The 16209-nt window shown below is 42.8% G+C and overlaps 1 protein-coding gene across 1 annotated transcript in view; it reads left to right on the top strand.

The window, feature by feature from the left end:
• Positions 1 to 2423: 2423 nt before the first annotated feature.
• Positions 2424 to 16209, top strand: part of LOC126259747 (synaptic vesicle glycoprotein 2C-like) — a 234620-nt gene continuing 220834 nt past the window's right edge. The window contains exon 1 of the mRNA XM_049956737.1: positions 2424 to 2475. Coding sequence (XP_049812694.1) covers positions 2445 to 2475 — 31 coding nt within the window. The 5' untranslated portion in view covers positions 2424 to 2444. The remainder of the gene's footprint in view (positions 2476 to 16209) is intronic.

Genomic DNA, 16209 nt, shown 5'->3' with positions numbered 1-16209 from the left:
TTTTGCCTGCATCATTTACTGCATTTTTATATTTTCTCCTTTCATCAATTAAATTCAATATTTCTTCTGTTACCCAAGGGTTTCTACTAGCCCTCCAATTTTTACCTACTTGATCCTCTGCTGCCGTCACTATTTCATCCCTCAAAGCTACCCATTCTTCTTCTACTGTAGCTCATTCCCCTGTTCTTGCCAATCGTTCCATAATGCTCTCCCTGAAACTCTCTACAACCTCTCTTTTTTTCAGTTTACCCATGTCCTTAAATTCCCACCGGAATCTATGATTTCCCGCAGTTACCTAAAAATTGTTTTCAGAGTTGCTGAACCCCATGCAACCAACCATAATTAGAAACAGCACTGTCGTGAGAGAGGCTGTAAGTTGCAAGGATAGGCTGTTAGGTGCATTACTATTTCCAGCCACTGGAAGAATTTCAAGGATGTCAAATACAGTGCAGTTGTATCCCCACAATCATTTTGTACCATGATACCTGAAATCTTCAACGTGATTTATAGTTACCTAAGGAAATACAGCATGGTAAAGGAAAACAAATAAAACAAATTACGTTCATGTCAACTTTATTTGTTTATTTTTGTGTGTAACATAAAAGATGTCAACTATAAGTTTGAGCAAATGATTTAAGTTTCGAAGAAGAAAGGCTAAAAACGGTTGTGGCATTTTTTGAATGTTCGAGTTGGAATTTAGATATATTACTGTTGTATATTAAGTATCATTCCTCCCCCCGCCCCGTTTCGCAAAATATTTTATTTTGTTTATTTGGGATGTGTTGAGTGGAGACAGTGGCATACAATAGTGAAACACGGATAAAAGAACAATTAGCTATCGTGTACGTGCAACTCATTTCACCTCGGTGGTTTATAAATGACACCTATTTATGACAGCCACGATATTTTAAAAGTGCTATACGCGAGCGATGTACCGCTGGCAATATTGGCAGTGGCATCGCAAGCAACTAGTAGCTCGCTTCTACACCACTGCACACCGGCGATTTACCAAACAATTCCACCTGGTATTTTGAACACACCTCTGCTACGGAAAATCTAACACCACATGCTAGTGTGACTGAACGTCACACGAAAGTTTTTTGCATTCGCAACCAATAAAGTTCCTGTTCCTGTTACAACAAGGTATGGTTGAAAATTTTATCGAAAGAGACTCCTGCCGCAGAAATCTAAGGATATTATTATTGTTGTTGTTGTTGTTATTGTAGTTATGGTCTTCAGTTTGATGCAGCTCTCTATTCTATCCAGTGTGACTCATCATTTCTATACAACCTCTACAACCTGCGTCCAGTACTTTAATAAGGCCTTAATTTTTCTCTAGAATTCTTAAGCTGCACAGTTTCCTTCATTATCAAATCGAGGATTACTTGATACTTCAGGATACCTTCTTTTAGTCCAGTTGTGCCACAGATTTCTTTTATTCCCAGTTAGATTCAGTACCTCTCCATTAGTTATTCGGTCTGCCCACCTAATCTACAGCATTATTCTGTAGAAACACATTTGAAGAGCTTCAGCAGTTTTCTTCTTGTCTGAGCTATGAGTAGGCCACGATTTACTTCCATCCAAGACTACAAAGAATTACTTCCAGAAAAAACTTTCCGACACGTAAATTTTATTCGTTATTGATAAATTTTTCTCTCTCTACCCCCCCCCCCCCCCCCACACACACACACACTTTTTTTTGATGGATTTCTTGATGTTGCCAGACTGCATTTTATACCCTCTGTACTTCAAGCATCGTAAATTATTTTGCTGCCCAAATAACAAAACTCATCCACTACTTTAAGTATATCATTTTCTAATGTAATTTTATCGCGTTGCATGAATTATTCGACTATATTCTATTACCGTTGCTATACTTCTGTTGCTATTAATCTTATAACTTTTTTATTCTTTCTATTCAAATGACCTTACAGGTTGGTTGCCGGTTCTGACAGAATTACAATGTCATCAGAAAAGCTTGAAGATTTTTATTTCTTTCTCCTAAACTTTAATTCCTTTCCCAGATTTGTCCTTGAGTGTACTGAATGAATAATGTAGGGGGCAGGCTACAGCATTGTCTCACTTTATTTTCAAATAGTGTTCCTCTTTCACATATGGACACAATTTATTGACATGGAACATCCCGAACAGGCAACTGCACTGTAGTTCGAGCGGTTATGCTGCCATGATGTTGACTACCTACTTGTTACGTCAACTTAACACGACAAACTAACACTTTTCACGTCTTGACTGAGCACGCGATACCCGCACATGTAGCCGTATGTTGAGCCCAGAACGTTACACGAGACTTGTTACGTATTGCAGAGCTTGCCCTCGGGCACGAACGGATCAAGTGGTATCAAGGCGACTGACGTAACTGTGTGTGTAGCAGCGCGCCATGGCTTGCATTCTAGTAGGCCAGCAGTCGGCATCGAAATCACAACATGAGGAAGACTATCAACGTTACTGCGCAAGGTAAATAAGCCATGTGTTCAGTCTGTCAGCTATATAGAGAATACACAGGTATTTTTTCTTTTCCTTGGCATCTATACGCTCTAGACCGGGCTCCACGTTTCCAGGATTTGGCAAATTTTGTACTATTATTTAATTTTTTGGCCGGCCGCCATTGCTGACGCCACAGTAGTCAAGGTGACCTGTGGGAGGCAGGTCGTGTGCACGCCTGCCCGCCTAGTCGTGCATACTTCGTTCTGTGTGTAATCGTATTTTAACTATTTGTGCGCAGTACTCTCTGAGACGGATTTAGGGAAACAGCCAATGTTTGCCTAAACTGGAATGGCAAACTGAATGAAAAGCAACTGGCTGTCCAGTGTACCAGGCCGTTGTCGTTAATCTCCTCACGGATTGGATTCGGGTCTGACTCACCTTCTTATCTAATAAGCTACTGTACTCCGCGTTCTGCTACACGAGCGAGACCAAATGTAGAAGGTAAAGCAATATTTGTGTCAACAGTATACAAGGAGTGGCAAATTAAAAGCACGCCGCACTTTCTTTTTGATTGTCGCTCCTTTCCTCTACCACTTGCAAAAATTGTCTAACGCTTTTTCTAGGATGGCAAATCCCATGAACGTGTCTTGATTTTTCTTGAACGTTGCTTCCATTATCATCCGCAACGTGAGAACTGCCTCTCTGGTGCCTTTATCTTTCCTAAAGACAAACAGAACTTCATCTAACAGATCCTCAATTATCTTTTCCATTCTTCTGTCTACCATTCCTGTCAGCAATTTGGATGCATGAGCTGTCAAAATGATAGTGTGATAATTTTCGCACTTGTCGACTCTTGCAGTCTTCGGAATCGCGTGGATGACGTTTTTCCGAAGTCAGACAGTATGTCGCGAGATTCATACATTCTACAAACCAACTTGAATAGTCGTTATATTGCCACGTCTCCCAATGATTACAGAAATTCTGATGGAATGTTGTCTGTCCCTTCTGCCTTATTCGACCTTAAGTCTCTCAAACCCCTTTTAAATTCTGATTATAATACTGGACTCCGATCTCTTCTTGTTTCTTTTTCTGTCACGTCATCAGACAAGTCTTCCCCTCATAGAGGCCCTCAATGTACTCTTTCCATCTACCCACCACTCCTCTGAATTTAATAGTGGTATTCCCACTGTACTCTTAATGTTACCGCCCTTACTTTTAGTTTCTGCGAAGGTTGTTTTGACTTTTCTATGTGCTGAGTCAGTCCTCCCGCCAAACTTTCTTTTTCAGCTTCATCGCAGTTTTCATGCAGCCATTTCGCCTTAGCTTCCTTCCATTTCCTATTTATTTCATCCCTAAGCGATTTATATTTCTGTATCCCTGAATCTCTCCGACCATGTTTGTACTACTTTCTTACATCGGTCAACTGAAGTATTTCTTGTGTTACACACTTGTACCTATGTTTTTGCTCCCAACTTCTGTGACTGTCCTTTTTAGAGATGTCCATTCCTCTTCAACTGAGCAGCTTACTGAGCTTTTCCTTGTCGCAATATCTGTAGCCTCAGAGAACTTCAAGTTTATCTCTTCTTTCCATAATATTTCCGTACTCCAGATCTTCATGAAGCCGGCCGGAACGGCCGAGCGGTTCTAGGTGCTTCAGTCTGGAACCGCGCGTCCTCTACGGTCGCAGGTTCGAATCCTGCCTCGGGCATGGATGTGTGTAATGTCCTTAGGTTAGTTAGGTTTAAGTAGTTATAAGTTCTAGGAGACTCGTTAAACTATACTAATATGACGATAAATCCTTCTGTTCGTTCCATTCACTTCAGTGACCCGCGCTATATCTAGATTGAGCCTTAGCATTTCCCTTTTCAGGGTTTCTAGCTTCCCCACAACGTTCAAACTTCTGACATTCCACGCCCCGATCTGTAGAACGTTATCCTTTCGTTGGTTACTCAATATTCAATCTTTTACTCATATTCACCCCCTCCCCCCTAGGCAGTCCCCTTCCGGAGATCCGAATGGAGACTAGTCCGCGGAATCTTACACCGGTGGGGAGATCACCATTACACTTTTCCAATTACAGGCCACGTGTCCTGTGGATACACATTATGGGCGTTTAACGAAGCGGTTTCCACTGCCTTCTGTTTCCTCACCCCTTTCATTACTGTTGATTGTTCCGCCTTTAGGGGCAGTTTCCCACACCAAGGGCAAGAGGGTGCCCTGCACCTTCTTCCATTTCTCCGTCCTACATAATGTGTACTAAACAATATTTATGGTATCTCGAATGGGAGAAATTTTGTCTGTTAATCCCATAACCACGAGATCTCTATGGACATAATAGGAATTAAATGAATTTTGTTCTAATATAAACTTAATCTGTCCACTCCACACAACCAAAACATTCACGAACTAGTGCGTAAACGTGTATGTGTGTGTGTGTGTGTGTGCGCGCTCGCTCGTTCTGTGTTTGTGTGTGTATGTGGGGAGGGGGGGTGTCCCGTGTACGTGCGTGTGCGTGTGCGCGTGCGTGCGTGCATGCGTGCATGTGTGTGTGCGTGTGCGTGGTCGTGCGTGCGTGCGTGCGTGCGTGCGTGTGTGTGAGAGAGAGAGAGAGAGAGAGTGAGAGAGAGAGAGAGAGAGAGAGAGAGAGAGAGAGAGAGAGAGAGAGAGGGAGTAGAGGGGGCTTGAGCGAGATGAGAAAGAAAGAGGAAAAGAGAGAGCAAGAGATAGCGAAATATAGTGAGATGAAAAAGTCTTGTACCTCCTAGAACCGTACGAACCTCCTTTTGTCCGGTACAGTGAAGCAACTTGTATTCGCATGGGTGCAGTAAGTCGTTTGAAGTTCGCTACAGAAATACTCAGCTATGCTACGTCTTTATCCATCCATAATTGTGAAAGTATTGCCAGTGCACGATTTTGTGCATAAAATGTCCTCTCTATCATGTACCATAACTGTTCAATGGGATTTATGTGGAGGCGATATGGGTGGCCAAATAATTCGTTCGGATCGTCCAGAGCATTGTGGCCCAGTGACATGGCGCTTTGTCATCAGTAAAAATTCCATAGTTGTTTGGACACAAGAGGCCCATGAAACTTCTTGGCAGATTAAAACTGTGTGCCGGACCGAGACTCGAACTCGGGACCTTTGCCTTTCGCGGGCAAGTGCTCTACCAGCAGGAGAGCTTCTGTTAAGTTTGGAAGGTAGGAGACGAGGTACTGGCAGAAGTAAAGCTGTGAGGACTGGGCGTGAGTCGTGCTTGGGTAGCTCAGGTGGTAGAGCACGTGGCCGCGAAAGGCAAAGGTCCCGAGATCGAGTCTCGGTCCGGCACACAGTTTTAATCTGCCAGGAAGTTTCATATCAGCGCACACTGCGCTGCAGAGTGAAAGTCTCATTCAAGAGGCCCATGAATGGCTGGTCGCCAAGCAGCCGAACATAAGCACTTCCAGCGAATGTTCAGTTTATTGTACCAAAGGACTCAGTGCATTTCTTGTAAACAAAGCCTACACTATTGGTAAGACACCACCAGCTTGCAGAGTACCTTGTTGGCAACCTGCTTCCATGACTTCGAGGGGTCTGCGCCACACTCTAACCCTACCGTCAGCTCTTATCAACCGAAATCGTTAAGTGAAGGCCGTCATCCACTGCGTTGTCCGTTGTGATTGTGAGACGTAATGCCTGAAATTAGGTATCTCGTAATGTTGACTTCCCTAGCGATTTACGAAACTTTCAGTATAGTATTAAAAAGCCAACCGGTATATATATCAGTCTGATGATGTTCCCAGCTGGGTACACGTGGCAAAGGCTAAAACGTTTAATTTTACTTTTGACTTGAGCATAGCTGCTCCAGATTTTGACTATTGCTTTTTAGCAATATAATTTTACGATTTAGCAACATTTAGATCCGATGAAGGCACCCCTAGTAGGTGTCGAAACCTAGGTCAATATACCTACCTTTTACGTGCAACCGGTTGTTGAAAATGTCGTAAATCTTTAGGGAAGTCAATAGTCCGAGGCACCGAATTTCAGGCATTGCCCCTCACGATGAACAACGCAGTGGCCGGCCGAGAGCAGCGGCGCTTGCGTACAGATGTCAGTGGGTTCTTTGATTCTAAGACCTGTAGAAATAGCAAACTTATAAACCATTGTAAAACATTATTACATGTGTACTGTTTAGTTCCTAATATCGTGTTCTGGCAATAATTTAATAATACCTTATTTACTATGCGTCACAGCATGGTTTTACGACCTTTGCCGCTATTTCCGACATAATTTCGATTTTTTGTTGTTGCAGTTTCCCTCGGCTTACATCATGTCATCTGCAACTGCATGTGTGGCTCTTAGTAAACAAATGCAAAAACGTGAACTTATGTCGGCGTTATACAACTGGGGTTTCAGTAGAGTTGTGAATACAGTTTTGATGTGTACTAGGTTGTTACGTAATCTGTCATGTACTCGCGTTCCATGGACGGCTTGCAGCTACTTTTAGACACAGAAAAACAAAACTTGCGCACCTTGGTCGTAATCCAAACACTATGTCTTTTTTCTGTTCGCATGCGTCGCGAGAAATGTGTGGCATATTGAGAGAAAGTTATGAATAAAAAACGGCTCTGAGCACTATGGGACTTAACTGCTGAGGTCATAAGTCCCCTAGAACTTAGAACTACTTAAACCTAACTAACCTAAGGACAACACACACATCCATGCCCGAGGCAGGATTCGAACCTGCGACCGTAGCGGTCGCGCGGTTCCAGACTGTAGCGCCAGAACCGCTCGGCCACCAGCGGCCGGCAAAGTTATGAATATTGTAGCGGGAGTTGTGATGACTTCTGTTCCTTTTTTACGTCTCTGTGTCTGACGGAGGAGTGCTTTGTGTGTGTGTGTGTGTGTGTGTGTGTGTGTGTGTGTGTGTGTGTGTGTGTGTGTGTGTTTTCCTGTTCTGTGTCCGTGTCAGTTCTCTTAGAGCGATAAACGGTGTGTTGTTGCAAAGTGTAGTTTCGTTTATTACGTGTTTTCCTTCCACTACAGTCTTTTCTATGTAATAATTTTCTTCTGTTGTTAGTTTTCTGTATAAACTGTAGCTGTGTTTCAGGATGTGTGGATCACTTTCGATATTAGTAGGGTTGTGTTATTTGTTGATTAGGTGTTCTGCGAAAGTGGAATGTGTGCTGTCACTCTTTAGAGCTCTCACTTGCTTTCTGTACCTTGTTTGGAAATTTCTATTCGTTTGTCCTATGTATTGGGCCTGACAAGAGTTACAGGTGAGTTGGTATATTCTAGCATTGCTGAATTTGTCTGAGGTTCTTCTGTCTGGTCTTGCTTAGCCTTCGCTAAACTGTATTGCTTGTTCTGAATGTTACTGGGATTCCTTGCTCTTTCAATATGTTTCCATTTCTATGCCCCATTTTATTCTTGAAGATTAGTATATACCAACTGTTTCTTTTCCCTGATATGGTGTGGTCTTCTGTTTTGTCTGTGTGTTTTGTGTCTGGGTTTGTAGATCCTTTGGTTGTGCTCCTGAGTGTTTGGCCGCTATTTTTATGATTCTGTCTTACTTTGTCGTTGAGCTTGTTTATAGTATCTGTTTTGTAGTCGTTTTGAACGACAATTTGTTAGATCGTATTTAATTCCTGTGTGTAGTTTATGGTTTAAGAGCTGTTCTGTTTATCCTATGGAGCATATGTGTGAAAGTGGAGTATTTATGCACTTTCGGATGCTTGGGTGAGCTATGGATGAGGGTTCTCTGTACATGTAAAATTCGTGTTGGTTGCTGTTTCTTGCAATATTTTAAAGTGGATTTAAGGTGGTTATGTGTTGCTGTTACTATATAGCTCTTCTATCCTGTTTTGTGTTTCATCTACGAGACAGATTATGCCATCCACATAACGGTACCAATAAATTATTTTGTGCCCTTCTTATTTTACCATGTTGTTGAATATTCTGCTCTCTATATAATACAAGAAAATCAAGAAAATGTTGGCTAAAGTTCCTCTGATAGGGGACCCCATAAGTAGCCCAACTTGTTGGAAATAAAAGTTTTTGTTGAAAATGAACTAATTTTGATCTGTATTAGGCTAACAATGGATGAGATTTCATTTATTTGGACGTCTGGAAGTTCCCTGCTTTTTAGCTGTTGTTCTACAATGATAATAGTTTCTTCTGTAGGTATATGGGTGTACATGGATGTAATTTCAAAAGATACTAGTTTTACTGTCGGGGATGCTGATGTTCTTAATTTTCTCTATTATGTCTGCTGTGTTTTTGATGTACAAAATATGTCGGAAACAGTGACAAAATTCGTAAAACCATGCCTTGACGTATAATAAATAAGGTATTATGAAATTATTCACAGAAGTAAACACTACACTTGTAATAATACTTTGTAATGTTTTATAAGTTTGAGATTCCTCCATATTTTAGAATCAAAGAACCCACTGAAGATGTCGATAGTTGTCGATGAAACTAGTTTAGGCATAAATACATAAATATCGGAAGTGTTTTGCATCAAGGCAAACCCACAATCCCATATTGTTGATTTTGTATGCAATCTTTGACCAATGGAAATGTTTCAAGATAAATTACTGACTCTACCTAGTGTCTCCTTAAGCCGCCTCATCCGGGAAGCTAATTATGTCCGAGCGTAGTGCCGTTCAACCCACTCTCTACGCAGTCAGCAGTTAGCTGTAATCATCTGGTTGTGTCCTAATGGAACAGAAAGTGTGTAACAGACGGACAGAGCCGGCTGCGGCGGCCGAGCGGTTCTAGGCGCTTCACTCCGGAACTGCGCGACTGCTACGGTCGCAGGTTCGAATCCTGCCTCGGGCATGGTTGTGTGTGATGTACTTAGGTTTGTTAGGTTTAAGTAGTTCTAAGTTCTAGGGGACTGATGACCTCAGATGTTAAGTCCCATAGTGCTCAGAGCCATTTGAAACAATTTTTTAGACGGACAGAATAAGAATGAGGATGTGTTACACATGATGAGTGGCAAAAGACTGATGTTGGAAGACAGAGGAGAACCAGAGGGAGAAGATGATAACAGGTAACGGACTACATCAAGGCATTGCAGCATAATCACATGTAAAGAGGGCGGCGGGAATCCGGGAGGCAGGACAATGCCCAACCTGCAGTGACTGAGTTGCATAATTAATCGAACACGTTATCCTGATCAGCGCATCATCATCCTCATCGTTATCACCCCTGGCTGGTGCGATAGTACACCGTGAACCTAGCGCCTGAACCTCGAGCGCGGCGCTTGGGCTTTCACAATTCCGTTTGCATCTGTATTCATATTCTGTAAACCGCCGTGAAGTGCCTGGCCGTACCACATATTATGGTTTCTGCCCACTCACATGTGGAATGCAGGAAGAACAACTGCTAGAATGCATATGAGAACACTGTAATTAGCCTAAACTTGCTTTCGCGGTCCGTACAGAGCGAAATATGCCGCTTCCGTGCAACACTCGCAATTTCACCACACCGCACTGGCGGATGACGTGCTAAATAACTTTCCACAAGTTATCTGTACAGAGCGATACAAGCCGCTGCCGTGCAACACCAGCAATTTCGCTACACCGCAAAGGAGGAGATGTGCTAAATAACGTTCCACAAGTTACGAACACACATGCGTATATTTCGAAGGCGCTTCATCCAAATTTCTCAATTACAATTTACATAGTTCCGTATACGCTGATTCACTAGCGGACACGACAGACTGTTGGCAGACCGTCTTTGCTGTTAATAAGTTTCGTGGTAGTTGCGCGAGGTACTATAGTTGTGACTGCCGAATTCATGCTTCTTTAATTTAGTCCTCAAGCTGTTGAATACATATTTTTTCAATCCAATCACATTATGAATATACACTACTGGTCATTAAAATTACTACACCAAGAAGAAATGCAGATGACAAACGGGTATTCACTGGACAAATATATTATACAAGAACTAACATGTGATTACATTTTCACGAAGTTTAGGTGCATAGATCTTGAGAAATCAGTACCCAGAACAACCACCTCTGGCCGTAATAACGAACTTGATACGCCTGGGCATTGAGTCAACCAGATCTTGGATGGCGTGTACAGGTACAGCTGCCTATGCAGCTTCAACACGATACCACAGTTCTTCAAGAGTACTGACTGGCGTATTGTGACGAGCCAGTTGCTCGGTAACCATTGGCCAGACGTTTTAAATTGGTGAGAGATCTGGAGAATGTGCTGGCCAGGGCAGCAGTCGAACATTTTCTGCATCCAGAAAGGCCAGTACAGGACCTACAACATGCGGTCGTGCATTATCCTGCTGAAATGTAGGGTTTCGCAGGGATCGAATGAAGGGTAGAGCCACGGGTCGTAACACATCTGAAATGTAACGTCCACTGTTCAAAGTGCCGTCAATGCGAACAAGAGGTGACCGAGACGTGTAACCAATGGCACCATACCATCACGCCGGGTGACACGCCAGTATGGCGATGACGAATACACGCTTCCAATGTGCGTTCACCGCGATGTCGCCAAATACGGCTGCGACCATCATGATGCTGTAAACAGAACTTGGATTCATCCGAAAAAATGACGTTTTGCCATTCGTGCACCCAGGTTCGTCGTTGAGTACACCATCGCAGGCGCTTCTGTCTGTGATGCAGCGTCAAGGGTAACCGCAGCCATGATCTCCAAGCTGATAGTCCATGCTGCTGCAAACGTCGTCGAACTGTTAGTGCAGATGGTTGTTGTCTTGCAAACGTCTCCATCTGTTGACTCAGGGATCGACACGTGGCTGAACCATCCGTTACAGCCATGCGGATAAGATGCCTGTCATCTCGACTGCTAATGATACGAGGCCGTTGGGATCCAGCACGGCGTTTCGTACTACCCTCCTGAACCCACCGATTCAATATTCTGCTAACAGTCATTGGATCTCGACCAACGCGAGCAGCAATGTCGCGATACGGTAAACGGCAATCGCGATATGTTTTAATCCGACTTTTATCGAAGTCGGAAACGTGATGGTACGCGTTTCTCCTCCTTACACGAGGCATCACAACAACGTTTCACCAGGCAACGCTGGTCAACTGCTGTTTGTGTATGAGAAATCGGTTGGAAACTTTCCTCATGTCTGCACGTTGTAGGTGTCGCCACCGGCGCCAACCTTGAGTGAATGCTCTGAAAAGCTAATCATTTGCGTATCACAGCATCTTCTTCCTGTTGGTTACATTTTGCGTCTGTAGCCCGTCATTTTCATGGTGTAGCAATTTTAATGGCCAGTAGTGTATTAGAGTTCATGCTATTGTTCGTCTGAGATAACAATTTCCCTACAAACAATCACCAATCTTATTAGAGCACGTTTGTGTATAAGAAGTCACATCTTTTTGTACGATCAACGCCATATTAAAATGATACATGGCACCTAAGACAAGCGATGCGACAGCGAAACTTCAAATGCTCAAAGATAAGGCTACTTCCGAAAATACTACACTTACAAACTGAAAAAATCTAATGACGCTTGTGGTTTACTGACATAGGTATGGGAACTGATATCAGTTGAAACGAAGTTAATGACGTTTCTGGGTTACTGATACAGCCTTCAGATGTCGGCAGCTATAATATGGGATGTTATTTGACGGCCAACCTACGGTAGATGTTTGCCTACTCGTTGTTTGGTCATGGGCAAGATGTCCTGTTACTATTAAATTTCAGATACACCTAATGGTGGGGCTAAAACCCCGAAACCGTGGTAATGTATAGCGACTTTTGTCTTGTAAGACTTTGATCAGTAAAAGTATTTTACTACTGTGGCGGATTTGTTTGCCATGAACATGTTGCAGAACAGTTATGGATGTACTACAAATAAAAATTTATCTAACCTGAAATTACCTTACATCGCAGTCATTCAGACTTTCTGATAATTCGTTTGGGAAACTAAGTGTTATGTTACAGAGACAGATAGACCTACTACATAAGCCGGTAACACACTCTTGATACCCTAGCTATTTTTAATGACATATTTTTCACTTCGACTCATGATTACCAAAAATATGTGTAGTCTCAATTGCAAATATTTTTCTCTTTCTTAGCGGACTACACCGATAGCAAAACTTCAGTCAAACTTGTACCTGTAGAAAAACGAAATCGGTAAAGAACTCAGGTTGATTTTCTCATAAGAAAAAGTAGACTATCGTCTTACTTCCGTTTGAAATAGATGTTGCAGTATGAGTATTTAGAGTACACTCCATATAAACTACAAAAGAAATTATAAGCGCTGTATTTCTTGATGTCAGCTGGAGTTAGGCGCAAACATTCAACATCATGAAGCTGAACTGTTTGAAATAACGACTCTCACCAGCAACAGCAATAGTCATAAATTCTTTTTGAGTGCATATGAAACGCCCGCTAAACCCGCTGGGCAGAACAGGTGATTAGGATTGTGGAAAGGGCCAAATAAGGTTAGTGACAGTTTCACCTTAAATTGTAATTTATTGTAATTTTTAACACATTTACAACCAAAGCGGCACATAGCCGAACTTTGAAGACCACGAGTTTCAAAATGCAATTCTTTCACGGCTGAAGACCTTCAAACAAGAAATCTTAAAAATCAACAACATAAAAATGAAGTTAAAATAGCAAATAAAATTATTAAAATATATTTTTATATCATAGCTATGCCGAAAGCCGCAAGGCAAAAGTGGATAGACAAACATAAACAAGATGCAATACAATCGTCTGAAGGCCCACAGTCAAAATTTTCAATATTTTAAAATAAATTACCATAACCTTTCAAAGGCAGAAGGCCGCAATGTTTAAGCTTGAAAGGTAATTTTAAGAATAAGGTGGCAAGGCTGAAAGCCCACAATCGATTTTCCAAAATTTTAAAGAAACATAACCACAAGTCTTAAGTTTTAAGTACCTGAAACCGGACTAAAAGAAAAGACAACACAATGGCAATAACCTTTCAACAAATATCCGCTTGCCGGAATGCAAACTTACTTTCATAAAACACAGTAAAACCAAGAATTTTTCTTTTATCATCGGCTATGATAGATTATAAACAGACAATTGAACACTGACGAGAAAGACAATAAAGACAACATCTCTCAGAAGACTCCAGGGGGTCGGTCTGTCCTCTTTCACTTAGGTGAGACAGGCGGTGAGCCCAACTACAATTGATCTGTCGGTAGCCCACCCAAGAGACAGCCACGGACCAACTGACAAACGACTTGCTTTCCACCAATTGGTACACGAGAACTCAAACACAAAATGGTACGGGCGTGATTATCCACAATCAAATATGAATATGTATAAAGCTCCCAAAACTACACACTGTGTTGGACAGCGACAACAGGTGAGGAAAGGACACTGCCTGAAATTACGTTAGTGGACAGGGCAGGTAACCGGAACACTAACGGCCACAAGGAAGAAAATTCCGCTGGTGCACTTGAATTGTAGTGGATCAATATAGTTAATTCCACTGCACGGCAGCTCTATTTCACCACTACAAACACTCGGTGTTGCTCACAGGAAAAGCTCCCCAATAGCTAACCACGGAAACGAACGACACAACATGAACGGACGTGGCTTGGGTACTTAAGACACCACTCAACTTTGACGTCCTGGGTCGGTGGGCCACGAAGCTCGTAGCGATCGGACAGCTCTACACATGCACCGACTCTGCGCAGGGACCGCCAGTAGACCCATCCGACTGCACCGCGCGGAGATAACTTCCCTGGTCAGCACCAACCGACCGACTCCCTCAGAATGCCGACAACATCTAACATAGTCATCAGTTGATAGAACGCCAACTACACACACAACCTGACAAACACTTGCACAAAGACCTTAACGATACCCAACAGTAACTAAGCACACACGAAGACAAATCGGGAGTCGATGCACGCACACACACACACACACACACGATCGGCGAGCCAAAACGCGTCATCCGACTGCACTAGTGCCGCATTGCAACTCCCCGACTGGCAGGTCTGGAGTGCGCTCCAGACGCGTTCCAACTGACTGGCAGCCCGAACTCGCGACCTGAACTCCCCTACGACAGATAACGAGCGAGAAGTAATAGCAGTCGAGCAAAGATACTACGAGAGGGAATATATCGATACGCGCTGCTAGCGCCGGTCACGGTCAGGCAAAGCAGCAGCTCAGTGACAGTAGTAATTTAAATTAACGTAGTGAGGTGGAAGTACGTTAAAAACAGGGTATAAAATACGTGATGGCGGGAACACGAACCACGCATGGCTCAGCATCTACCTTCAAATTTTCAAATCAAATGATGATAACTGGACGTTAGTTATTTTAATTGTACCATGATTATTGAAATCAAATAGATTTTTGACTTTCATTGATATAGTTTAATTTGTATCACTCTTTGAAGTGCGTGAGTGACTTTTGAATTGAACGAGAATTTTCTAATGCTTCCAAAATATTTACAGTTGTCGAGGAATGTATCTTCTATGCTTATAATCAACCCATATATCATAGTTACGATGTTGTAAAGTCATTACCTAAAAACAGTTCACTACTAAAGTGTTAACTTTTCCTCTCGACATGGTATATACACTGCGCAACAGAATTAAGGGATTGCTTCTTCGAAGTCTGCAATTCCATCCATTGCGACGCTTAAGTTCGAAATTTAGCTCGAAAGAACGTACGGCCCACCTCTGCAACGGTGTAAATGTGCGGAATCTTGGAACGTCATTCACGTGTTCGACAACGCTTGAACCAGCAAGCTGCTGACGCTTGCGAAACACAGGCTACAGCTCAGAAGTTTATCTGACATGTAAAGCGGGTTAAGTATGTCACATTGGCACCAAATTTCACCAACATTCTGACTTATTCAGCAGTGGACGTGTCACACGATCGGAAGGCTGTCACTTAATGTCTTACCCACATTTCACTCCTTCCTCTAACGCCTTTCCAATGGAGGGCAGAGCCGCAACACCCAACTTTGAAATCACGCGGTTTTTTATTAGTGACCTAGGAAAACATTCCATGAACAGCCGGTGGCACAAAGGCGTCAATGAAGCCACTCGTTTCCCCGGGGTGTTGATTCCCATACACTTCGCAATACGATGAGCAACAGAAACACATATTTCACAACTTTTGGCACTGATAAACCCATCGGGGCTTTCAACCCTCCTCTAAGCCCTTTGTGGGATTGCATCTCTATCGATCTCAACATGATGGAGCGCAGCACGACCACAATTTTTCCTCTCGTGTACATGTTGGAACTACTATGGATCGTTCAAGACCATTTGACGAAATCTTAACGTGATCCAACGCAGCTTTTCCAGCATTCCTAATTTGTGTCCTCTCGTGCCCTGATGACACGGGGGTGCGACAATGACACACGCTTGAATAAAAAGGGAAAGGCTCCCTTTAAGACTCTGTCCTACCCCTCCCCTAATTCGGCCAAACCCACGGTTGTCCCCACCCACCTTAACTCAGAATTTTAAAAATATATCTGTACTGACCGAACCCGTGACGAAGGTCTAGGTTCTTGCAGACCCGCAACCCCTTCTACGCCCTCCGATTAAGGATAAGTCGCTTCCACGATATCTTGGTGCCGTCTTCTGGCCATCTTCAGATATGTTTACAAACCGTTCTTACCGATACAGAAAGAGATGTAAATAAATACACAATGTGATCAAAAGTATTCGGACACCCCCAAAAACATACGTTTTTCATATTAGGTGCATTTTGCTTCCACCTACTGCCAGGTACTCCATGTCAGCGACCTCAGTAGTCATTAGACATTGTGAGAGAGCA

Source organism: Schistocerca nitens, chromosome 5, assembly GCF_023898315.1.
Source record: "Schistocerca nitens isolate TAMUIC-IGC-003100 chromosome 5, iqSchNite1.1, whole genome shotgun sequence".
Taxonomy (NCBI): Eukaryota; Metazoa; Arthropoda; class Insecta; order Orthoptera; family Acrididae; genus Schistocerca; species Schistocerca nitens.
Note: the sequence above shows the minus strand (reverse complement) of the source record. Positions and strands in the feature narration are given on the sequence as shown.